The sequence below is a fragment of the Hyposmocoma kahamanoa genome, unplaced genomic scaffold (assembly GCF_003589595.1).
Source record: "Hyposmocoma kahamanoa isolate Upper Pololo Valley unplaced genomic scaffold, ASM358959v1 99702, whole genome shotgun sequence".
NCBI lineage: Eukaryota > Metazoa > Arthropoda > Insecta > Lepidoptera > Cosmopterigidae > Hyposmocoma > Hyposmocoma kahamanoa.
Window position 1 is genome coordinate 4,115,589 of NW_020656001.1, and position 25,901 is coordinate 4,141,489.

The window sequence follows — 25,901 nt, forward strand, 5'->3', positions numbered from 1 at the left end:
TTTGTTTCTTTTCAATTTATTATAGTACAATTCAATCCAAAATATTGAAATTGAAGGGATTAAAATGAAAATTTGAAACATATTTGAAAACACTAAGTTTAGTTTTGAGTGCGTTCTGAATTTAGACCACGTATGGTTAACGGAATTATTTTAGTTCTTCGACAAATTAAAATAATCCAATAAAATCGAAATCAGTGTTATCGTTGTCAATTTAATGTCAATAATAATAAGAATGAATTATACTAACGGATTAATATTATATAAATACTTAATGTACATCATGACGAATCGCGTTTCAGAACACGCCACTATTGTTTTTTAGTCAAAAGAAAAAGTTTATCTTCGGATGCGTTCTGAATTTGCATCTCATCAATTTTTATTTTTGCTTGTACTTATAATTTTGGGTGATTATTGAAATTATTAATTTTTTTTTAAATATGAATATTATTAAAATTCTTCGACGAATTAAAATAGTTTAATAAGCAAAATTAGTTATCGTGGTCAATGTAATATCAACCATAATAAGAATAAAATATACCAAGGGATCTAAATTACATAAATAATGTACGACAAATCACGTAGTTGAACGTGTCATTATGATATTTTTTTCATTGAAGGAAAAAGTTATGTGCACCACGGATATATTATGAAACTCGACCGCACATTATATTAATAAAACGAGGCGAGCGAGAGGCTCCAAAGCAGTAATGCGTCTCTTTCTAATAGGGTGTTCATTCATATTTCAGCCATCCATATTGTTTTTAGCTTTTTAATTTTTACAGAATATATGGCCGCTTATAGTGACCAAAAATACTAATATTATTTCATAATACAAATTAGTATACTCATTTGATATGCTACTTCATAACAGAATGTTTCATTGTGTGATATATTTTTTTCTATTATTACAGTAAAAGCATATTACCTTCAAGGTAATTTTATTTAACCTAAATTTAAAAAGTTAATAGACTAGACACTAACCTAAGATGATTTTATTTAGCGTTGGCAACTTGTTAGACACGGACAGACCACTACTTCGAGCTATCTCACTTGACTCGGTTTTATACTTTTATTTAAAATAAACCTTAACGTAACCCAATAAGGACTAAATTTGTAATATTGGTATATCGAAGTGCGCGATCCAGTTTATGAAATATATAAATCCGTGGGTGCATCACAGTCCACCGTCAGGTTCGAATTTCAAAAATCTTTTCCACGCTAGCGTGCAAAAAGCGCTTTTGCGCGCAGATTTCTAATGAGAAAGAAAGCCTTTCCGAGCGAGTGAGGTGAAAAATAAATTAAATCATTGTGTATTTTATTTTATAATCTGTCCTGAACTAATCTTTGATTAGTATAAATTAACTTTGATAGTTTCATGTTGAGCCTCAAAACTGAGACAAATGAGCATTAATAATCTCTGTACAGAGTACTAAAACAACCGACCTCAAAAGTACGTGGAATTACGTCTATTTGCTAAGTTTTATTGTAATATCCCCTAGTTCGCCATTATACAGGGCCTGACACTGGAGATAATAAGAATCGGTTCTCACTACTCGAAGTATATTGCGAGAAAAACGCCTTGAATTGGAGAAATAGCACAATCAACCACTAAAGTAATTGCTCCTAAATTAAAGTTAGGCGCTATTTATAAAAGTGAATCTTCATGCGTGAACAGCCACCCTGCGAGGTGGATTATTTTTTCAAAATGAAATGGGACCACTACGGAAGTACCCCCTTTCCAACAAAAAAGAATCATGAAAATCAGTGCACAAATACCGGAGTTATCGCGTAACATACATACATACAAAAAAAACGAACATACAGTCGAATTGAGAACCTCCTCCTTTTTTGAAGTCGGTTAAAAAACCTCAGACCATGTTCGCAAAATCAAGCAAATTCGTTTCTTCTGCTTTTTCATAGAGGTACTAACCTAACCTACTGAGAGAGGGCGCGACCAAGATTTGGCTTATTTTTGACTATCAAATATTAATTTAGTATGCTTAAACATAGTGATAGTGCTACCTTGAATGACGTTCATTTATATTTTACCCGTGGATCAACTAATATAGACGGAACTATAGTTAATATATATAAATATATATATATATAATTTTTTTATATGCAGGCGCGAGAGCAGGTCAGCCTCGACGCTTAAATATTCCAAGTCAAATGTATACCGCTTACGGTAAGAATGGCTATACATTGTAGATTCTGCACACTTTTAACATAACTATCGAAAGCTCCGAGCATAAAAATATGGTGGAAGTAACAAATGTTTAATTAACGCCTGGTCTTAACACATATTCAATAGTAGACCACATTTAATTATTTTATTTTATATTAAAAATAAAATTATTGTTTACATTAATGACGATTATGTTATTCCTTGACATTATATTTCGAATTGTTATATTATGAAATTGATAATGTGAAATAAATGATTCTATTCTATTGTTCATGCTTTACATAGTACAACATATTGCCAATGACTATTTAAACAGTGTTAGCTATCTAAGAAAGAAACATGATCTGAAACAACCTCTCCTAGGTGACATTGCCACAACTGCCTCCATGGCCGAACGGTTACCATGCCGGACAGAGGTTCGATTCCCGGGCCGGGAGAAATATATAATTTGTGATTGTCTATGTGTATTGCCATGGCACCCGTGACACAGTGTTTCCCTAGTGCGGAGCTATGTTTATTTATTTCTTTATTGCATGAAGGCGTTCAATAGGTTCAATCGCAGCGTTATCTGTCAGTATTTCCCCTGACTACGTACTACGTGACCTGTTAATGAAGCTCATGGAAAGCTGGCTGACTTACTATTCAAACCCGTCTACACTAAATCTGGACTGTGCTGCTAAATTAATCTCTTGGTGCAACCACTGCACGTAGAGGTGTTGTAGAGTTTGTGATAGGTCTGCTCTAATACAAGGATATATCCTCCAAGGGGAGGTTTTCAAAGTACTTTTAGGAGGCTTCATTTTTAAGTAAAAAAATTAAACTAACGTTTGGACAGGGAACAATTCCAACTGCATTCTAAATGTTTATTATTTTCAAAAATTAAAAACCTATTTTCCACCGCGATGGCGGTGCGACGGTAATTATTCGAAGCATTGTATACGTACACTTATGCAAAGCTGAATCGGCACGTTTGCCCACAGACTTCATTTGTTGTTAATATGCACGCCGACAGAATTGTAATTTTCGATGAGATACAGTTGTAATGTTCGAGGAAAATAATCAATTTTCAGTTCCTTTGATAACTCTTCTAATTTACTGCTTTGTGAACATTCCAAAACGTAAACTCATATCACAACACTTTGTAACACTACAAAGAAACTTAGGCAATAATAGGTACCTTATAGGGTGAACTTGATAGGGTTTATGGGACGGGATATGAACGAGTCATTTTCATAATAAATTTATTTGTGGAAATGAAGTTTGTTTTAAAAGTAACAAAAAGTAAACTCATACTGTTCCCGTACAAACGTTAGCAATACGCACATGTATAAGGGGAATTATCTATTCACTTGCGTTAATAATAATATTCATCGGTCTAAACTAACTTAACTTTGCCGCGTTTGATTGTGTCAATTTTAACAACAATAAAATGTAAAATGTGTCAAGTTATCAAAATAAAATGTATAAGCCAGAAAAAGATGCAACTGTCGTGAAATCGTACACACAAAACTTCAAATAGTTTATTGTACGTTTTATACGTTAATATTGTTTAATTACTTTTTAAATAGCATAATTTGGCAAATTGTGTTGTAAATTTATGACGCCCTTATAAAATACTTTTAGGTCTTTCTGTTACACATCGTAACTTGTGTAATCTGATGTACCTACTTGCGATCGCCAGCGCATTCCGCGTCCGGATTCCTCTCGTGACAAACGTTTTGATAGACTGTACTGTCATTTTTGTCGGATGACACGCATACCGAGTAGAAATAAAGGGTAAAACTCAAGTGAAAAGGAAAAATCCTTTCAGATGAAGTTTTGTTGTTTTATTAACCGACTTCAAAAAAAGGAGGAGGTTGTACGTTCGGCTGTATGTATGCATGTGTACTTTCGTGGCGGTCCCGTCGTCACCAACTCAGAAACAGAAAATGCTCAATGTCAGTGTACTTACAGATTTCTCCGTCAATTGTGGACCGATTTTAAAAATTCTTTATTTGATTGAAAGGGGAAATACTCTCGAGGTGGTCCCTGATGCCAACGATGCTGTTCCGGGTTCGTTTCAGCTATCACAAATTAAAAAATATTTTTGGTATATAAAAGTCAACTTTTCACTTGACAAAATACATGTAATCAACAAATCACGGTCAACATGACAACTAGAAAAAAAGTGTAAAATGTACAAAGGCGTTCGTAACATTTCTATTGTCATAAAGAAGTTAGACTCTGATGAGGGGATCCCATGGAAATCGAAAAAAGCCTATAAGCAAACTTTTGAGTTGAGAAAAAGTTACAACTATTATGTTAATTGTTATGGTACATTGTAGTTAATACGGGGTATACCTTACATGGCTGTGCGAAGATTTAAAAAATTCAATTCACGTATTATAAATAATTTATACGAAACTGTTAGACAATGGACGTAGGCTTTTGTTTCCGTCTACAAAATGTAATTGGACATCGAACATACGCCTTCGTTGTTCGTTGGTATAAACCGCACCCATATTAATGTTATTTTAAGAAAGTATGTTGCCCGCGATCTCAATAGAAGTGATTAGTTAGTATATTATATTATAAAGATTATAAAGATTATATAAAGATATAAAGTTAACTTTTCTTGAATATCACAGTTAAATACGAACTTCAAGCAACTAAGCTGGACGATACAAAGCAACACTGATACAGCAGTTATATAACTACCTATATCGACTTTATAGTGTCAATTAACCCGGTTGCCTTTATTGAGCTTTCAATTTGTGTTTAATCAAATCCGATTCGCTTTCTAGAACGTCATATTGAACGCTATAGCCGAGATTCTAGCGCTCTTCTACTAACTTTGAAACTCAATTAATTCCTAAACCGGTCACTGCATTTACCGTCTATTCGTCTCTCGTCCTCCAATTATGTATACAAGGCATATATATGCACCTTGCTCTTCTCAAAGAAGTCATTATAAAATAATCATTTCTTAAGGTATAAATATTATATAGCAAATTGATTTTGTCTGCCAAAGTTCAGCTCTAATTATGCAACTGTGCTCCTATAATTGAAGTCTGAATTTAAGATTTTCTAAAAATCCAACTTATTCCTAGATTACACAAACAAGTGCCATTTCATTTATTTCTATTCATTTATTTTTCCTCTCTCTCCCACTCCGATTTATTCTCGAAGTAGCGTCTTAATCAATTTTGAGAATTTACGGTAGACATTTTGGAAATTACAGGTTGGCACCTTAGAGCATTAAGGTTGGCACACGTTTAAATTTGAAGCATTGTTTCGTTAATGACTAATCAAATCAGGGACAACACAACGGTATACATATTTCTATATATTAATTGAACAACAGTTAGTTACATGTTACATTCCTACCAATATCTTCATTTTATTTACTGGCAACATTTTTAAATACAGTGGCCTGATAAAACCGTTATCACTCCCTCTTGCGCAACCAATACTCGTCGTAAATAATAAGTTATGCCTATATTGCTATTGGTATAAAAACTGTAAATATTGTAGTTGCCTATTACTGTCTCCCACATTTTTTGTGACATGGTTAGAGTTTTCAAATACCACCTCGATTACAACATTAGAGTGCAATGGTTTACTAGAACGGGAAGTAGGTTATTGCAAACGAACTGACAGTTTAATAAGCCCGGATCACAGGCTCAGCGTCCTAAGTTTTAACTTAGTGCTTGCATTTGTGCAAGAAGAGCTGTTTTCTATAGACCGTTGTGGTTTGAAAGAGGACGTACAAAACAAAATTAGAGAAGTGTGTATTGCGGTGACTTGGACATACGGATGAATAACGTAGAGCCAATATAACTCATAACCCAGTACTAGGGAAACCCTGTATCACCAGTGCCATAAACACACACATAGACAACGACAAATTACACCCAAAGTCATGAGAGAAATAAATGTAGAACATACAAATATTGCAGTGTGGTAACCTTTAGGCCACGGAGGCATTTGGAAGTTGGAGACATGGAAGGCAAGATTGGAAAAAGAGGAACGCGAAGGACGTTCTCTGCTCGAATCGAGAATATTCTTAACATCGCCATGGACGATTCTTACTCTTGCCGCCGCAAGAGAGGTTTGCCAGAATCGTACAAAGTCGCGATCAATAGTCTCTACCTACGCCAATGGGATTTCAAAAGCGTGGGTTTACGTATTACTGCTCCCACATCAAGAGTTTTTTACAAGTTGGAATATATTTATTTCATTTTAAATATCAGCTGCAAGAGACTATTTTGAACTCTCTGATATTATGTGGTAATTACAAGGCAAAAATAATGTTTCATAACAATTCTGCGACATTTCAAAATACTTATGATCTGTAAATAACATGGCCTATTCATAATTTAAATAAAATTATTAGACAGACTCGAACATACTCAGCCTTGTGCGGTGCTTGTTATCAATTTTTTAGTAGTCCTCGTTAAAGAGTTCGTCTTCTCACCTATTTCTGCCGCCAAGCGGTCATGTGAGCATTACGGCGTTCCAGTTTTGAAGGGTAAGGGTGAAATTACTGGCACAAAGGACTTGGACGGAAAAAAAACATGCCGAATGCGGCAGAGGGACTATGCAGCGATGACCATGGCAAGCCTTTGCCACTACACGTGCGATTTCTTCTCTAATGCTTGCCTTACTAATACTTTCCTAAACCATAAAACTCCTAGGAAATGAAACGTATTTTTCCGGATTTAAATCGCGTATATTTGTTTTTTCAAACAAACCGACGTTTCGGGCCCTTTATTTATTGTAACTATAGTGAAAAAATAGGGTGGCTTGCATCAATATTAGACATAACTGGTTGAAGACTGTACCACCTCAGTCAACTGTGACCATGGGACCTGTAAAGGTAAATATACGCGATTAAAATCCGGAAAAAAAGTTTCATTTCCTATGTGTAACAATCGCGAAAACCTAAGAACTCAATAAAGCTCCTTCGAAATGAACGACGAAAGACCTTTTAACTTGCTAATGTCTAAAAAATTCTCTTTTGAACTATTGACTCACTATCAATGTTATCACATTGCATTAACTGTTGCTCACTAAATCTAAGAGAATGTCTTTGACCGTAACTTTAACTGCCTCCGTGGCCGAACGGTTACCATACCGGACTGCCACGCAGAGGTCACAAGGAGCACTCCTGCTACTAAAAGTCTCTATCGTTAAGACTGCAGAGTTCCCAACGCTTCAAAGACAGCCTACCATGATAATACCATGCACCAACCAAATTTAGGCATGGAATAATTTCATGAGTGCATAAAAGTGATGAAAACTTTGTTAGCCGCGACGAGATTCACAGAGATTTAAAATGCATTAAATTAACGCCTTTATCTATTCTATTTAACTGCCTCCGTGGCCGAACGGTTACAATGCCACGCAGAGGTCCCAGGTTCGATTCCCGGGCCGGGAGAAATATTTGTATGGTCTACATTTATTTCTCTCGTGAGTTTGGGTGTAATTTGTGTTTGTCTACGTGTGTGTCCATGGCACCCGCGACACAGGGTTTCACTAGTGCGGGGCTATGTTGAGTGTGTGCGTTATTATGTTGAGTGTGTGCGTAAAGTACGAGCAAGCAATTGTAACACCTAAAGTTAGAGCCAATTATAACCCGACCAAATCAAAACTTCCTGTAATACACTGGATTGAAACGAAAATTAAAAGGTTTAGATATCTAAGGAGGCCCAAAAAAAGCACACAGGTATTCTGCGTGCCTTACTGCACAATTTTAGTGAAATTACAGGCACATGGGACTTGTCAACCCATGTCTCAGGGTAACTGGCTTAGTAGCAGTGCCCCTCAGATCTTTGAGATTTAAAACTCTGAATGGGAGTGCAACTGCTCAGGACTGGCGTGTCGGTTACCACCAGGTGCACGATTTGTTCATCCCCTCAGTTGGTATAATAAAAACAACTTGTCATGTAGGTACAGGCTTTTTAACCGGTATATGTTGGTTAGAAGGGATTTGTACGTAATGAAATAAATACTGTCCATTGTTTTTCTGTGTAAGGCATTGATATATTGCTTTTATTTCTGAAAAACGGTGTACTCCTTTACTTTAACAACGTACATAAATACTACATTTGTTAGCAGGGGTATAATTTTCTTTTTTTTTAAGTAAAATGTATGATGATTATAGGCGACCTATTTTTTTAAGCGGCGTACATGCCTCTCAAATAAACATGTAGACGAAAAGTGTCACATTCAAAATATACTTAATTGCACACATCACCGCCTGAGAAAATAGAACATTTCGATCAACATTACTCAAATGATATATAGATTTTTTTAAATAAAACTGAAAATGAAAAGCAAAATGGGTTCGTATCAATTTGGACAGGCAGCGGGAGAATGTAATAAAGTCAGAATAAACAGAATTATCGAGTTCGATTTCTATTGATATTCATTCGTTGCAGACATCAGCTTTTTTTCATTTCCAATAAGTTATTTCACCGTATTAACAAACCGTCTTCGAATCAACCAATATTCCTCTACGCGTGGACTCTTGCATGGTATCTTAAAATTACTTTACATTATTATAAGAAGAAAGCTTTAAGATAAGTTGAACATTAGCGCCCGTATTAGTTTTAAATAAAACTGTATGACAGATGCTACGTCTTCCACCGGATTTAGTTTACAAACATTATAATGCCAAACATTCTACGTAATAAAAGAATACAAGCAAAATTGACAGAGAAATAAGGAAAACAATTTTTAAATATGTGTGAAAGGGTATTTTGCTCGTGTGCGTTGTGTGCTGTGTTCAATTAAAAGTTTGTGTTCAACCGCATCCCCAAAAAGGAATCGAAATACCCATTTTATCTTTAAAAGTATTTTGTATATGTATACATAAAAATAAGTGTAATATGTATTAATATTTTCACTGAGTCATATTGATTAAGCCTTCCGTTTAAACGGAGCTAAGTTCCCTATTCTTAATGGAAAAGTGTAGATATCTAGAATCTTGTTTATTTTATTATATGCGGAGGAACTGCGGACATAGTACTGTCTATCCGCAAGAGAAGTATTTTGAGGAACAGGTCGACATACCTTACATTTCTGTCTACATTTATTTGATGTTCTCTATCCGCAAAATTTTGATATGATAACGATTCACAGGATCCCCGCGTCCATTATTCATACATGCGGCAGCTATACCTTTTCTCTCTATCTGCAATTAATATTAATTGATATTTACATAATTTTAATTTAGATCTTACTATACGCAGTTAAATTCCCGAACTAATCGTCATTCAGAGCCTGTGAACCTTATACGAAGGCAAAGGGGTTTAATTTAAACGCTTTACATAATTATTTATTCTGGCGCAGCGTTTGATATTTAATTTTCGACTCTGCTCCTAGTCAAATTCTTGCGCAATTATCGTCCTTATTCTATATATATCTTATTCTATGTATCGTCTACAATAGATTAACAATACAGAAAATAATACAAGTGTTCCATTTAACAATGAACTTGAATAGATTTACGCGCTGATATGTTTTGTTCCAATGGTGCGAGCACCTCCCAGATGTCGTCACAACGGTTATCTCAGAATGTTCGAAACTATGCATAGGACATGGCTGCTGGCTATTGATAACGTCGCCGGACAGGACGGGTCAACAACTAGGACCCTAGAATTAAAATTAATATTTGTTGATAACGGGGTATCTAAAGTTTATTAAATTGGGTAATTTGTTACGGCTCATTTTAAAACGGTCGTAGCGATATCGCCGCTATGACCCGGTTAAAGGTTTACTTGCGATGATGAAAGCGGAAATTTCGACTACCAGGGTAACTTTATATCTACACTAAACTGCCTCCGTGGCCGAACGGTTACCATGCCGGACTGCGACGCAGAGGTCCCAGGTTCGTTTCCTGGGCCGGGAGAAATATTTGTATGGCCTACATTTATTTCTCTCGTGAGTTTGGGTGTAATTTGTGGTTGTCTATGTGTGTGTCCATGGCACCCGCGACACAGGGTTTCCCTAGTGCGGGGCTATGTTGAGTGTGTGCGTTATTATTATTATTATTATCTCCCCTGTAACTAGGGCGTCACTTGATGATTTGAATTTATACATTAACTTTACTTACGATGTTGAAAGTTGTATACACACGCACATACATACGAACTAGACTTGTGCACCGAGCGTACAATCGTCGGGTGCTTAAACATTAAAATTTTAATAGTCATTTTCAACGTTTTGTACACTTCAACTTGTACTTAAGAAATAAGAATGTTCGTAAAAACACAATCACATGAAAAAAACGCTGTCAATTTAAAAATACTATGAACTGAAAATACTTACACCGGAACGTAACTAATTTCGATTGTACTGAAATACCGTATAATAATAAGGTAAATAATTTTCGGCACGCCCATTTTACGCCGGTCATATTTATCGACGACAGTGGCGTGGGCAAATCGCCTCAGCGGCGGCGGCGCGACCATAGAGTGTGAACTAACACGCCTGTCTTCCACTGGGAAGGGCAGAGACAATGCCCTCTCTTCTAAAAAAACTCTCATAAGTATTTACTCTGTTAAGTATACTCGCAACGCAAAATAGGCGCCTTGACGTCGAGTTGCGGATAGCAGCCCGTTACACCAAGTACCAAGTATACTCGCATATATAATTTCATACTCGCCCGTTGGTATTAATTACTCCTAACTTAGCATTTTTAAAGAATATCCTCAATATAGTTTACACACCAAAATCGGCCCGCTCTCTTATTACACACTTCTTCAATTTATCTCTACAAATTATACCAAACGTGTAACGGCACGTTCTGGTTTCTATAGCAGGGACGTTCACTACCGTACATCAAACTGATAGGCTTGGTAAAAATTTGTTTTGCGAAACTCTGCGTCTGAATGAAAATCTGTAGAAAAACCATATATTATCGACAAAGATTCATTAAATTCCTGTCGCAATTTGTCCATTTCATCTCAGCGGCAAACACGGAGTCGAGTTTTAATTAATTCTCGATCACTACTGCAGTTAAATTCAATGTTTCTAAAGCCGCCACAGACACTGTGCTCAATTTTGTGGAGCGTTGCGGGAGTCGCAGTGCAAATTGCTTTTAATGAATTTGGCCGTTGCCTAGAGTTGTTCAGCCATCCTTTTCAAAACAATGCGCCGAGAAACAATGGAACCACCTCGCGACCCTCTCGCCTCTCGTGTCGTTCTCGAAATCACAAAAAAGCAATAAATAACATTATGTACAGATGCTGCAACCGCCACACGTGAGGATAAAAACCTACACTCTCATGATGACATCTGAAAGGAAGCCCGTAGACCCGTAACGATAAATAAAAGAAAGCACTTCCTAAATAAGCAAAATCATCGCTTGTTTTTCTCAATTCAACTTATGACAAGATACAATAATTAATTGTGATTAGTAGATGAAGCGTACTGTACCAAATAAGGCGTCCAAATTTTTCGAATTAGTTAAAAAACTAGTATTAGCGTAGATGAATCAGTTGTGATGCGCGGTCCACCTGTGTACAGCCGAGCTGTCACAGAAGTTCGAAAGACTGTTTGCACGTGGGTTGTGATGCTAGCACCGCTATACGTCTAAACTTGCGAGAGAGATGAACGTTAAGTGTTCGGTATCGCCAGAACACTTGAGTGAAAGTTTGCCAGGCGCGCTCGACGCGCCGGCCATGACTATGTGAGTGGGGTATCGGTCTGGTTCTTGGCATGGGCGTGTAGTGGGGCGCCTGGGGCGAGATGGCGGCGGTCGCCGGCCTCTACGGGCTGGGTGACGACCAGCGCGCCAGGCACCGCCGCGGACAGCAGGCCCACACCGAGCGCTCCGAGTCCAGAGACGACAACACAGAGGCGTAAGTTACCACCCTCCACATATACTATCGATTCATTTGTAGAGGACGCCGTGGCCTACGCAAGCGACAGTGATCACGATCAACCTTCAATCTAGTAATTTATTTACTTGTTGTATACATAAGAATTGCCTTATTCATTTTGCCCGTCGCCATTTTGTTCAGTAATGGGAACACCTCGGCCGCGGCCACAAATTGCCGTGACATACGCTGGCCGACAATAGAGTATGCAATTATATTACGCTTCACCCTAGCTTGACGTAGCTACGATATTAGGTACTTAGTGTTAACTAAGTTTGCTGTGCGATACTTATTAGCCTCGCGACATGACCACCATTGTCAAAGGCTCGTATTAATAAATTAATCCCAAGCGCAGGCGGTTATTATTAGAGTTGTTCTAATTGCCGCTTATTAATACATGTACCTCAAGTGGATGCATTCATAAAAATGTAAAGTCTTAGCCACTAGAGGTTTATTATTCTACAATAATCGTAGACTATTCAAAGACATGTGGGACATCTCAGCCCATATACATATTTATGTACCGAACTCAGGAGATGTTTATTAATACGGACCAAGACTTCTTGTTAACTGGATCGCTCTGAAAATTGTTTATTAACTTAATTATCAAATATTGTCGAATGCTATTGAACGTTTGTACGTAATTTTGAAAATCCTGAGATAATCACATTTGATATAGGTACATAGTGTAAAAATGTTGCATTAACTACAATACTGCCCTCGTAATGAAAAATGGCACAACTATGCGTACTTTATACAGCAGTTATGCCTTTCTTCGTACTGAGGGCAGAACATATCTATCATCATTCATAACACTGTATAATATGTTATTAATAGTGTGTATAATAGTATTCCAGCACGTAAGGATCTATAATGGGAATAACTTAACAAATTATTAAACTCGTATACAAGCTATGTCATTCATTATTACAATTATAAAGTACATTGAAACCAATATACAAATTTATATCACAATAATTAACATTAAAAAGCATAAACATAGTGATGCAATTTAATTTACAATTCAATTAATAAATTTACGGACAAAATTCGATGAAATAATGTTTGGAAAAAATAAAAGATTATATATTATATAGTGTTCTTAGGTTTTCGCGATTGTTGCACATTGGAAGTCAAATTAATTTTTCGGAACTAAGTTTATATTTCTACACGTGTCAAAGAAAAAAAGATGGATTCTCCGTACCACTGGTTTGGGGTCCAGTGTTTCCTTGATGAAAAGTGCAGTAATACTCATATCGTATGTATTATTTATATAGAAATATAAAACTGCAATTCAATTATATAATTAGACACTTTAGCACAAACAGTAGACATTAATACTTAGAAGAAATTAATTAAATATACTTAACACATAAAAAAATGCTTACGTAACGAAAACAAGGTGGTGGATAAGAATATAAGACACTTCTAAAACATAGATAAAATATATAATGTTATTTGGTACATTAGAATTAGGGTATTTAAATTAATTACTTTTGTAACTATAGTTCAGAATGGGAAGGTTTACCTCAATAATAAATATCATTTGTTGATAATAAATATCAGTCAAACGTAACCATGGGTCCTATAAAGGGCGATTTTATGATATTTTTTTCCAATATCCATCATAGACACATTTATTAACCATTATATCATTATATTTTCCGTTATATTTATTCTTTCGATGAGTTCGTGTCGTCTAATTCTTTCAAATTAAAAGCCGTGCGCTATCTTTCGCAGCCCAATGTTTATTTACAAAAGCACTTACGTTCCAATCTGTACAAGACATCGAGTATATAACCAGAAAAACAGACGAAATAAGGGCCATATATTCCTGGTAACACATTAGCGATACAGCTCTTATAAATGTCAACTCCCGTTTGCACTGAAATATAAACAGGCCAACTACTGATCCGTGTGTACGTCTCCGTATGTTCCAAAAAATAGTCTGTATTTATTGTAATAAAGATAACACCTCTAACAATGCCGTGCTGTTCTATTCGGCGGTGTGGGAAAAACAGCAAAACAACAAAACAAACGGAATCACATTTCATCGGTAATTAAATATTGAATATGTAATTTTGCAATTTTTGTCCATTATGCCAAAGCTCAAGTTAACTGGTCAATTTGAAGTGAAACAGTTGACGACACCCGTCAATTGTTTCGAACTCGGGCTGGCCAATCGGAGCGCAGTTGTCACAGTAATGATATGGCAGAATAGTTTTCAAACAAATTAAATGACATTTCGTCTCTATTTCTGGTTACATACTCTATGGTACAAGAGAATCTGAAGGTTTGCATAATTGCTACAGCGATCGTAGCACCCGTAGAATAAGCTACGAAGAGCGGACATTAAATTAACACTGCTACGTAATATTAATAGTAGTAAATATAATATTGGGAATAACCATAGTAAACTCAAATTATTTATCCCTCTACGATAGATACATAAATAACGCACACACTCAACATAGCCCCGCACTAGGGAAACCCTGTGTCGCGGGTGCCATGGACACACACATGACAACCACAAATTACACCCAAACTCACGAGAGAAATAAATGTTGGCCATACAAACATTTCTCCCAGCCCGGGAATCGAACCTGGGACCTCTGCGTGTCATGGTAACCGTTCGGCCACGGAGGCAGTTAAATAGAATAGATAAAGGCGTTAATTTAATGCATTTTAAATCTCTGTGAATCTCGTCGCGGCTAACAAAGTTTTCATCACTTTTATGCACTCATGAAATTATTCCATGCCTAAATTTGGTTGGTGCATGGTATTATTATGGTAGGATATCTTTGAAGCGTTGGGAACTCTGCAGTCTTAACCATAGAGACTTTTAGTAGCGGGAGTGCTCCTTGTGAAAGAGTTCGCCCAGGGAAGTACTGCCACCTTACCTATTTCTGCCGCCAAGCAACAATGTGAGCATTGCTGCGTTTCGGTTTTGAAGGGTTAACGGTGCTGGTGAAATAACAGGCACATGAGACTTGTCAAGTTATGTTTTGAGTGACGGGGGCTGTAGCAGTGCCTGAGTTTTGCGATATAAAGCTCTGCAACTGCAAATGTTACGGACAGGCGTGTCGCTTGTTCGTCCCTTATTTGATATCATAATCAGTACTCAAAATCAGTACAGAGTTTTGCCAAGATTCATTGAAATCCACCGGAAATGAAATGAAACCGGATTCATCCCCTAGTTTTGCCACCCTTAGAGGAGGAATATTTTCTTCAAATTGAAATGGGACGAATACTAAGGCAAAATTATTTCCTACAAACAAAAGAATCATCAAAATTGGTTCACAAATTATCGCGTAACTTGCATACAAAAAAAAAGTCGAATTGAAAACCTCCTCCTTTTTTTTCAAGTCGGTTAAAAAAGATCTATGCATTAAAATTATGCATTAAAAAAAGAAAAAATACCAATATATGATGAGGCAGGATGGTAAAACCTTGACCTACCCAAATAAATGGATGATAACGTAAAAAATATAAAATGATGGATGAATGACAGCTTCAATTGCCACTTATGAATCGACATGACTGTAGGGTGGTACGATAATGGATGTAACAATTATTAGTTGTGCAGAACAGAGCCCGAGTAATAAACAAATATATATTTACATGTTTGTATAACATGCCGGTGCCCGAAATATTAACACGAGTACTGACGACTAACAAAGCAGTTAAATTCAATCAAAAGTTCATTAATCATCATGTCGGTGGTTAAATAGAGTCTAGTTGAAGCTACGCCGAGTTTACAAATAAAGACCAATCAATATAATCAACGTCTGGACGTGGCCCGAATTAGGCATAAATATAATTTCATTAAATATATAAAGCTTGCACTAATGTGATGTACAATAAAAGTGATATGTTTCAAACGCTGTGCACGAGTTAAAAAAATTCGCAAAAAGAAAGAAGTAAAATTAGTCACGCGTTTTAATAATAAATAATGTCCTAAGACAATATCTGAAATTACTTTTTTTTTATAAAAAGTAAGTGACGTAACGACACATGCGCCTGATGATAAGCAATAGAGGTTTGAATCACAAAGATCTGATGAGTACTGCCACTGCGCCCGATACCCTGAGACATAAGTTGACAAGTCCCATGTGCCTGTAATTTCACGAGCTCCCTTACCCTTCGAAACCGGAACGCAGTAATCCTGACACTACTGTTTGACGGCAGAAATAGGTAAGGTGGCAGTACTTCTGTGGACGAACTCTTTCACAAGGAGCTGTACTGCTACTAAATTTGGGAATAGAATTTGCAAATGAAAATCGCGAATGAAAAAGAGTAAGGAATTAAAATTTTAACGAGTCCAATAATCATAAAACTTTGTTGTAAAAAGGTTTATTACAAACAAACCTTTCTAGAACACGTGGACATCAGATAATTATGCCCGTTATGTTATCTCATTCGAAGGGAAGTTCATTTGGGAGTTTACGTTGCTCGCTTCCGTAGATTTACCCTCGAGGCCCTACAAGTGACCCCTAGATGGTGCTAAAGAGCACCAACTACTGGTGGTAGGCTTCGGCCGCGACTAGTCATCGCCCTCCCGACGCAGTCGAGTAGCCAAGTGATTTTCACCGTGTTCCGACTCGTGTCCGGGAGTTGCCATTAGGAGGTCGGGTCTGAACAGCTGCATTGCATCTGACGACGAGTAGTAGCTGCTTGTACTGTCACACTGAGCACTCGGTTCTGGAAGCTAGCGGGATCCGAAGCACGTTGCACCTCTGGTCGACTGTGGGAAGTTGGGAGCCCAAGTAGCCGGAAAGCCACCCGTAAAAGGCTAACATAACCCAACGAAAAATCCCAGAATGCTCCATCTTGCCGGTAGGCGACCAGAGGGGAGGACCAGGTGGCCATCTCTTTCCAAACCGATTGTACCCTCGTGTGGCAGTGTGAGCTTTGCTGCTTGATTGAACACGACGCAGTGCCGCGTTCAACTGCCTTCCTCCTGCCTATTCACTTCACTAAAACAATGAAATGAAAAACAGAAACGTTAACAAGTTTACACAGCCGTTGCACGTCCTCCCACTAAAAGTGCACCTCACTGACATCCGAGGTCTGCACTCAAATCTCGATTCGGTCCACCATCATCTTGAAACTGGTAAACCGCAGCTGCTGTTCCTCACTGACAGGCAGATCAGATGCCCGAATGACACGGCGTACCTACCTACCCCGGGTGTAATCTGGAGCACAGGTTTCTACCCCGTGCCGGAGTCTGTGTCTACGTTCGTAATGTCAAAAATATAATGTAAAAATCTGTGTCAAGCATCTCAAGCACCTTGAGGTACCGAGTTTTTCGTTTTGTAGCTTCTGGTTTTCACAGGAGTTACACAAATAGTGTACTGCTGTGTTTACCGGTCGCACAGTGAAGGTCAGGAGACGACCAAGCTGTTCCAATATCTGAGTGAGACGTCTGATGAAATTCAGCATAGGTACCCAGCGGCGCAACTAGTCATTCTGGGAGACTTTTATGCATACCATCAAGAATGGTTGTTCCCATACCAGATGACCGATCACGCTGGGAGAGAGACGCGTAAACTTGCGTTAATGCTAAGCCTATCCTACTAATTAATTGGACCTTCTGCTGACAACTGATCCGGACCGATACTCGGTACTTCCGACCATTGTCTGGTGAAAATTGTATCCGTATAATCCCCACCCTATCAGGGCCTTAGTGGTATGAGATGGGTGTGGCGATACAGGTTAGCAGATTGGGATGAAATGCGCCATTTCTTTGCGTCATATCCTTGGCAGGCTTTACTTCAGGACACTCGTCGAGCTGTGCTGATGCTGTAGTTGAGGTCTTGCGTTTGGGTATAGAATATTACATACCATACTCAGATGTACCCAATGGACCTCAAGCTCATCCATAGTTTAACGCTTACTGCAGTCGTACTGAAGCACAAAAACGATCCGCGTACCAAGCACGGGCAGATACTCGACTGCGCAAAACTGCGAGTACTCGGAATCTGAAGAAGCTTATAATATGGCCGCCAAGAAGTGCAAAAGCGTATTACGTAGGGCTAAGTTCGACCATGTGCACCGCATAGTGGCAAGCTTGCCTCTTATCCAGCAATTAGCAAATCCTTTTGGTCCCCGGCCAAAACGATCCAAGGTAATTTTTGTCACCCATCTTTACCACCTCTGCTGAGGCCGGATGGCACGCTGGCCCATACTGCAGAAGAGAAGGCGAATCTCTTTGCCTCACTCTTTGCAGAGAGTTCATGTCTGGATGCCGCAGGGGACCTACCTTACTTCAGGCTGGCTGCACTATGGCGCTAGTTCGCATACTCCAAAAAAAGGTACTTAGAACTCTGCGGAATCTTACGTAACTGTGCGCCTGAGTTGTCTCCTGTTCTCAAACGCCTGTATTGAGACTGGTGTAGTTCCCAGGCCGTGGAAGCTTGCAATCATGCAATCTGTGCCCTAAAAAGGAAGCAGAGCCGACCCTGTCAACTATAAACCTATCTCAATCACTTCCATACTCTGCAAGACTATGGAACGTGTACTCAACAACCGTCTCCTGTCGTACCTTGAAGACAACGACCTCCTCAGTGATCGCCAGTACGTATTCCGACGAGGGCGATCTACTGGAGATCTTCTTGTGTATGCTTGTCACATATGGTGCGAGGCTATGGAAAAGCAAGGTGAAGCGCTTGCAGATTCTTTGGACATTTCTAAAGCCTTTGACAGGGTCTGCCACGCAAGGCTTTTAAGTAAACTTCCATGTTATAGGTTTCCCACTGACCTTACGCGTTACGCTTCCACATATATATGGCGAATAGCTTTGGAGTGGAATTCCTTGCGTGCAGATTTGTTCCCTGAACGGGATAACTTGGACCTTTTCAAGGCGAGAGTCAATAGGCATTATTTAGGTGTCCAACAAATGCACACTTACGTTTGAATGAAAAAAAAAGCGCCAAAGTCAAATAAAATTTAGAATATTGTGCACAATTTTCCACTTTCCGATTTATGAGTCTATTAGCAAACAAATTCGTTGCGGGGTTCTATTACATATTCCTCACGCGCGATTTACACCAGAACCTCAAGGTCAGGGGGGATTTTGCCAAAGACAGTAGAGGTTCAGTTAAATCTCACTCTCTACTTAGGACTGACATAATCAAAGAACTTATGAAACCAGTGCAGTTATGTGCATCAGGAATGCTAAGCTCGTTGTTCCATCTAACTTGGTGCTATCAAAGAGTGATAAAGTGTCATTGAGAGATAAGTTTAATGATAACACTAACGTCACAGTACATTTATGAAAATGTTATTTATGTTAAGAAAAATATATTTTTTTATGAAAAATAGTGACTGACATAAACAGAATAAAAATAAACTAGCTGTTCTTGACAGTCGTCTTTACAAAATTTTAAGATTCATTTAAGGGGCAATATGCTTCTAGAATAAGATTCCGATGGATATTCAAAATTTGCCTATAGTGAAAAAAACTTTATACTAAAGGTTATTACATTATACAGCTTCTGCATACTTGGTTGACAAAAATCCGTAGTAGTGACCCGTTTAGCTCTTGCAGGTAGTCTCGATCTAAGATGTTTAAATTAGATATTGTAATGATAAATGTATTGAAACGCCTGTTTACAAACCCCTAGAGTTTCTTACTCATTCTTCTCAGGAGAATCTGCCTTACGAATGAGCTGTAGAGTTTAATCAATATGGTAAATTCAAGTCTAATTTGCCTACCTAAAAGTGTGATTTTAACAAAATAAACCAGAAGATATTTTTTCAACAGTTGTAATCCCGAATTACATTAACGCTATGCGATAGAAATTATGAGCGTAATTATATAATCCCATACACTTCCAAATCCTGAGCGTGTCATCGCATTAAAATAATAGGGGTTAAAGTATGAAATTGCCGATTTGTACTGAAAATCTAAATTGTTTATTTCTTAAATTTTTAACAAATTTATTTAATCAAAATAGTTGCCATTATTATCTATACATTGCTGCCATCTAATGGGAAGGTTATTAATGCCTTTGCGATAGAACTCCGACGATCTAGACTGTACAAACTGTGTGAAAGCATTTTGTACTGCCTCCTGGGAAGAAAACTTCTTGTCACGTAGATAATTGTCCAAATCACGAAAAAAATGGTAGTCCGTTGGAGCAAGGTCTGGTGAATACGGAGGATGACGAATGGTTTCTAACTGCAGTTCCTGAAGGGTCAAAATGGTTTCTCGTGCTGTGTGAGGTCTCGCGTTGTCGTGGAGCAATAATGGTGAAGATCGATTCATGAGTCGGGGCTGTTTTACTGCTAGTTTTGTCAACATGGTTCGGAGTTCGGCACAATAGACATCTGCCGTTATTGCTTGACCAGATCGGAGAAAACTATAGTGAATAACACCATGCTGAGACCACCAAACAGTTACCATTACCTTTTTATTGGTAAGTTTTGCTTTAGGACACTGTTGTGGCATTTGACCTGGGGTCAGCCATTGCATTTTTCTTTTCCGGTTATCATAAAGAATCCACTTTTCATCACATGTTACAATTCGATCCAATATTCCTTCATTTCTGTACCGGTTCAACAAGGCAACACAAGTTTCAACACGCGTTTCTTTCTGCAGATCAGTCAAATCATGAGGCACCCATTTTTCGTATTTTTTTATTTTATTGATTTGACGCAAGTGAGTCAATATTGTGGGTAAGGTAACGTTAAACCATGCCGCTAATTCCTGGGTAGTTTGACTAGGATCGGCTTCCACTATCTCTCTTAATTCATCGTTATTCACCTGTGTGGGCGGTTTTCCTCGTGACTCGTTCTTTAAGTCGAAATTTCCATCACGAAAGCGTTTAAACCAAATTCGCACGGTGCGTTCATTAGTAGACCCCTCTCCAAACGCAGCATTGATATTGCGGGCTGTTTCTGCCGCGTTAGTTCCGCGTCGGAACTCGTATTCAAAAATCACTCGAATTTTCGCAGTATCCATCTTTCTTGTCTAAATGGAATAACAAAAACAATTGAAAGTCGATATTCAAATGTTTCAAATTTAAAAAAAAAAAATCACAGAAACCGTTTGAAAAAAGTTTCATTCGAAAACCTCAAACCATGAAGATTCTATGAAAATTCAAAGAACCTATTGCAATAAAACGGCAATTTCATACTTTAACCCCTAATATATTATTATCACTATGTACTTACCATTATTATATAAAAAAATATTTAAAAATGTTCTCTGTGACTCAGGAGCGCTTGCTTGTATATTAATAAATCTTTTGAATACTTAATCAACTTGAGGACGAACGAAGAACAAATTTGTAAAGTTCTTTTTAATATTCCACTCGTTCCTCTTATACGAATGCTGTTGCAAAAGTAACCTAGATATAGTTTCGGCAATTTACCACCTGTTTCTCGACGGTTCATCGTCATGCGACGAACAGTGAATGAAAGTCGCGTTAAGCGTGGCATGACTTTATTAGAAACTTGGCGGCGAATCCACCTAACACGAATGATCGTGCAAAGCCCTTTAAGTTGCCGCCCCTAATCAGGCTTTATTGAAACGGATTAGACTTTTACGAAAACGTTTATCGTGTACCGTCAAGTACACAGGATTATCTCGGTGAATTGCAATAAAGTCCATAATTGTGCGAGGCGATCTTTAATTATTGTGCCCCGCAAAGTGTTCTGCGGGTTAGATACATTGTACAAACTTTTAGCAGGTAGATTTTCGCTCTTAAAGGAAGCATCACACTTCGACGTGGAGTCGAATGAAGCCGAGATTAATTAGATGATAATAATAATGCGGCAGACAATCGCATCAAAAGCGTCTGAGAACCAGAGCAACAAACTCCGTAGAACTACCCAGAGCACCCAGACTAGAACCACTTTAGGAAAGTTCATTTCCCAAATTGGTCCTCTCGGGAATCGAACCTGGGACCTACTCATCACCAATCGTTAATAAATTATTAGATTCGAAAAAGTAGTTGCATTTCCGACCAAGTCCATTGGTCTTTATAATTAAATAGCACTGCGACTGCTCTTCAGCGATTATTTGTTGATAAAGCAAAATTTAAGAACTGCCAAAACTTTCCTCTTATTTTAAAAACGTCTCTCATCGTTTTAGCTACAGCTCAAGATCGTTATTAAGTTCTAATCAATCAAGGACAGGCTGTCGTCCACTTGGGATTGCATCTCTGTAACCATTAATAGGCTATTTTATATGAAACTTAGGAGCTGTTTATTCATTCGGGCCTAGCACTAAAGAAAGCAACACTTTGTTACTTTGTTTTCATCACACTTACTCGTAAACAGACACGTAACTTGCAGGCGAAGTCGGCTGTATTGTGCTGAGTTACGCCCACGGGCTTTTCCATTACATTACCTGCCTATGGCGGCAATGGATTATTGTTTAATTTCATATATCTATACTTCAAATAGAAATAAAAACTAAACATTTGCTAAATTAATTATATAAATTCAAATTTTGCAGCACCTCTAGTATTTTCAAATTATTTACTTTATATCATTACCATCATGGCTGTATGCGTTTTTGTTTTTTACTACATTTTAGTTCGACTTGGCCATCTGTTTATAAATAAAAAAACCTGCTATTAGCAAAATCTGTAATAATTATTGTGTTGTAAAGCGATATTTATTCATACAATAAATAAATTATCTATTCTGTTCTTTTATAAGTAGGTACTGATGAAATGCACTGGATGCTCTATTATTTAAATCAATGCATGTTTTATAGTGCGTTACTGTCATAAGGTATATTTCTTACTTAGTATTTCCCAGCCGCGACTCTCGCTTATCAAATCGTGATTCCGTTTCTCTAAATGTAAGCGATTGAATTTACAAACGTAAAAACATACGGTAGACCTTAGAATAATCGGTAGACGTCATTGACTTAGTAGACGTACACTTATTCTGCCACTATATCTAACATTGATTTTATTCCTTATTCCGTTGACTAAAGGCATTCGACGAAAATGTTAGTGGTCTTTAATGAAATTGCTTCAAGTATTCAATTTTAACGTGAAGTCGTAGACTTAATGTCCTTGTTACATTAATTACTCAATTGCCATCTAGCGGTGAGTAGAGGAACCACATTGTAAATTCCAAAAATAAAAACCGGACTTAAGAATCCTTTGTACTCGGTTGTTGGTTGGTTACCGTATAGATATGTAATAAAATTATAATAAATGAAAATTTTAAGACTCTATTACGTGCTCAAAGTAAAATAACAAATATTCAGGAAGAGAACATCGCACTGTGTCATTTCAAGGAACAAACCTTGGTACTTTAGATTGTATCTAATTCGCAGACTCTCCACTTGGCGGCGTTGCTGAGTTTATTTTGTCTCTCTCGTTTACTAGATGGCGCTACTAGTACTAAATCGTAGTTTAAGTTACACGAGTGGCGAGTTATACGTATACGCCGCGATATTCCTTGCAAAAATATCATTTATCATTTTCACGTACATAAACACATATACTCACACGTGTACTTAGGACACAGTGTATACTGCAAAACTTAGTTTGGACTTTCTACTAACAATAATACATTGAAAACTGTTGTTTTTTTTTAATACGAAACGTAAGTTCATAGTTACAATTTTTTAAATTATTTATCGTTACCTGTGTCATAAACATCGCATTTGCATTTAGGTAACTTTCGAGATATTGGTACCTGAAGTTTTATTTTCTTTAAAAAAGGGTCAGTAACGCTGATTTTGCCAATATAACTGAAAAAATAAATGAGATAAAAAACGCGCACATAGGGGGTTGCAGATTTGGTACCGATCTTATGCCGGTGTACCTTCTTCCGTTCCCTGACCGAAACAATTACTGTGAAATAAGTAATACTAAACCAAAAAAGAGGCATGATGCGGATGATGCTTCATACTTCACACTGTCTTTTGGTTTAGTCGAGGTATGTTAATAAAATAACAACACAATTTCGCTAAAAATGTTGATTACGTTGTTTATGAGAAAGACGGCAATATAGTTAATAATTAAGTTGGTTGGACTTTCATTGACTATTTAACAAATATTATAACCAAAAATATTAAAGATACACATTACGATTTGATTATTATGAAAATCGATTCTTTATCGATTCTTGTTGTATCGTTATATTTCAATGCCATTTACAAGCGAATCGATTCAATAGAAAGGTAAATCGAATCTTGTGGATTAGAAAGCAATAAACTTTTGTTATAAGTACTAATAATACGTATTTAGTTATTCAGTTTTTGCCCTCGACTTTCGACACTATAGTCGTCACCAAATAAAGGCCAAATTTGACACTTGTCATCTTGACGCGAATAGGGATGTGGACTAATCATATCGCTAATCACATTATACCATTTCCACGAGAAATCGATTCAAATTTTTAAAAGTTTGTGATTCTTTAAATTATTTTTCGGATCGTTGTTGTTCAAGGGGCCTAAAAGGCCAAATCGCGTAATTCTGTTAAAAGTAATTCATTTACGGAATTCCTTCCAGTTCTGCAGCAAATCCTCTTGTTTTCGTATAATTGTCCCTATATAAGTTATATATATATTATTAGTTTTAAAAAAGGGTCAGTAACGCTGATTTTGCCAATATAACTGAAAAAATAAATGAGGTAAAAAACGCGCACGTAGGGGGTTGCATGTATTTAATTATATAATTACGTTGTCATTGTATTCCTGGCTTTATAAAATAATAATTTTTAGTAGTTAGAGTTGTCAGTGGGAAAAAATCGGAAACGAGTGGATAATTTTGGTTTTCAGGAACTGAGAATGCCTAGTAAATGAGTCTTGTTTAATCTAAATTAAATATAAAATTATTTACCAATAAACCTAATGATGGAATTGCATTATCATGTAATCTAATTATATTCAAAGTTATGTTAAAATTGGCTCTTCAAAATGAAGCGACTAAATGAAGGTGGTCTTTGATTCAATGTTTAAATTCGGCACTCCTATGATTTCCAATCATTCTTTTTCTTTTTTGATTTGTGGGTAAACTTGAGATAATAAAAATAATAATAATAAAATAATAAAAATCTCGTAGTGAATTATTTTAATAACAGAATATCGATAATATGTACGCTTCCAAGAACAACACTATCTCAAAATAATCGTTATCAACAATCATCAAAATATACAAACAAACAGGCAATCTGAAGAAACCGAAGCAAAATTTGGCAAGATTTATGAATAAACTACTTAAATATGTCTAATTACATGAGATATTTGGGCTTTTGTGTGATTTATAGACAGAAAAATAACACGTGCCTGTACAATGTCATATTCGGTCGATTTTCGCTTTTTCTAATGTCACATCCCGTAACGCTGCAGCGACGAATTTTTATTAATACTAATTGTTCTCACTGTCAACATTTTTGTCCATTCTATTACAATACATGCGAATAATTCAATAAATCACCTGGAAAACATTTGTTTTGACATGTGATGTACTTCCCTTTGACAACCGTATCATATACCTCATGTACTGCGAAATGGACACAGTTGGCATTTATGATGACGTTACGTATTTTTGATTCCCGTGTTTGACACAGACCAATGTCATGCTCTCTTTTGGCTTAAGACGGCACGCAATAGTTAAACAAAGATAACAACATGTTTATGTTTTGAACGTCGAAATGCATCATATACATATAACGTCTGATTTGTATATGTCAACATAACATGTCCTTTAGTTTCCATAGTCTAAGAGAGTTGTCTATTAGTAAATAGGGAACTTCATAGGCATGCTTATGTCAAATGTTCGAATGTTTTCAAATATTTCTTATGTAGTCATTGACATAAATAGAATCAATGTGATCATTGTGAAAAAAATGTCATAAAATAGTAAATTAGCAAT

At 37.0% G+C, this 25,901-nt stretch overlaps 1 protein-coding gene across 8 annotated transcripts in view; it reads left to right on the forward strand.

Annotated features, from left to right (window-relative positions):
• The window catches only part of LOC113239192 (potassium voltage-gated channel protein Shaker-like), a 334,118-nt gene that overhangs the window by 234,286 nt on the left and 73,931 nt on the right, over positions 1–25,901 (forward strand). Inside the window, exon 1 of one of the 8 annotated variants that reach the window (XM_026476072.1) lies at positions 11,427–12,033. The exons of 6 other annotated variants lie outside the window; for them this stretch is intronic. In XM_026476072.1, the coding sequence (XP_026331857.1) occupies positions 11,921–12,033 (113 nt within the window). In that variant the 5' untranslated portion in view covers positions 11,427–11,920. Of the gene's footprint in view, positions 1–11,426; positions 12,034–25,901 lie in introns of those variants that run through there. One more of the 8 variants, XR_003311170.1, reaches the window with a different exon arrangement.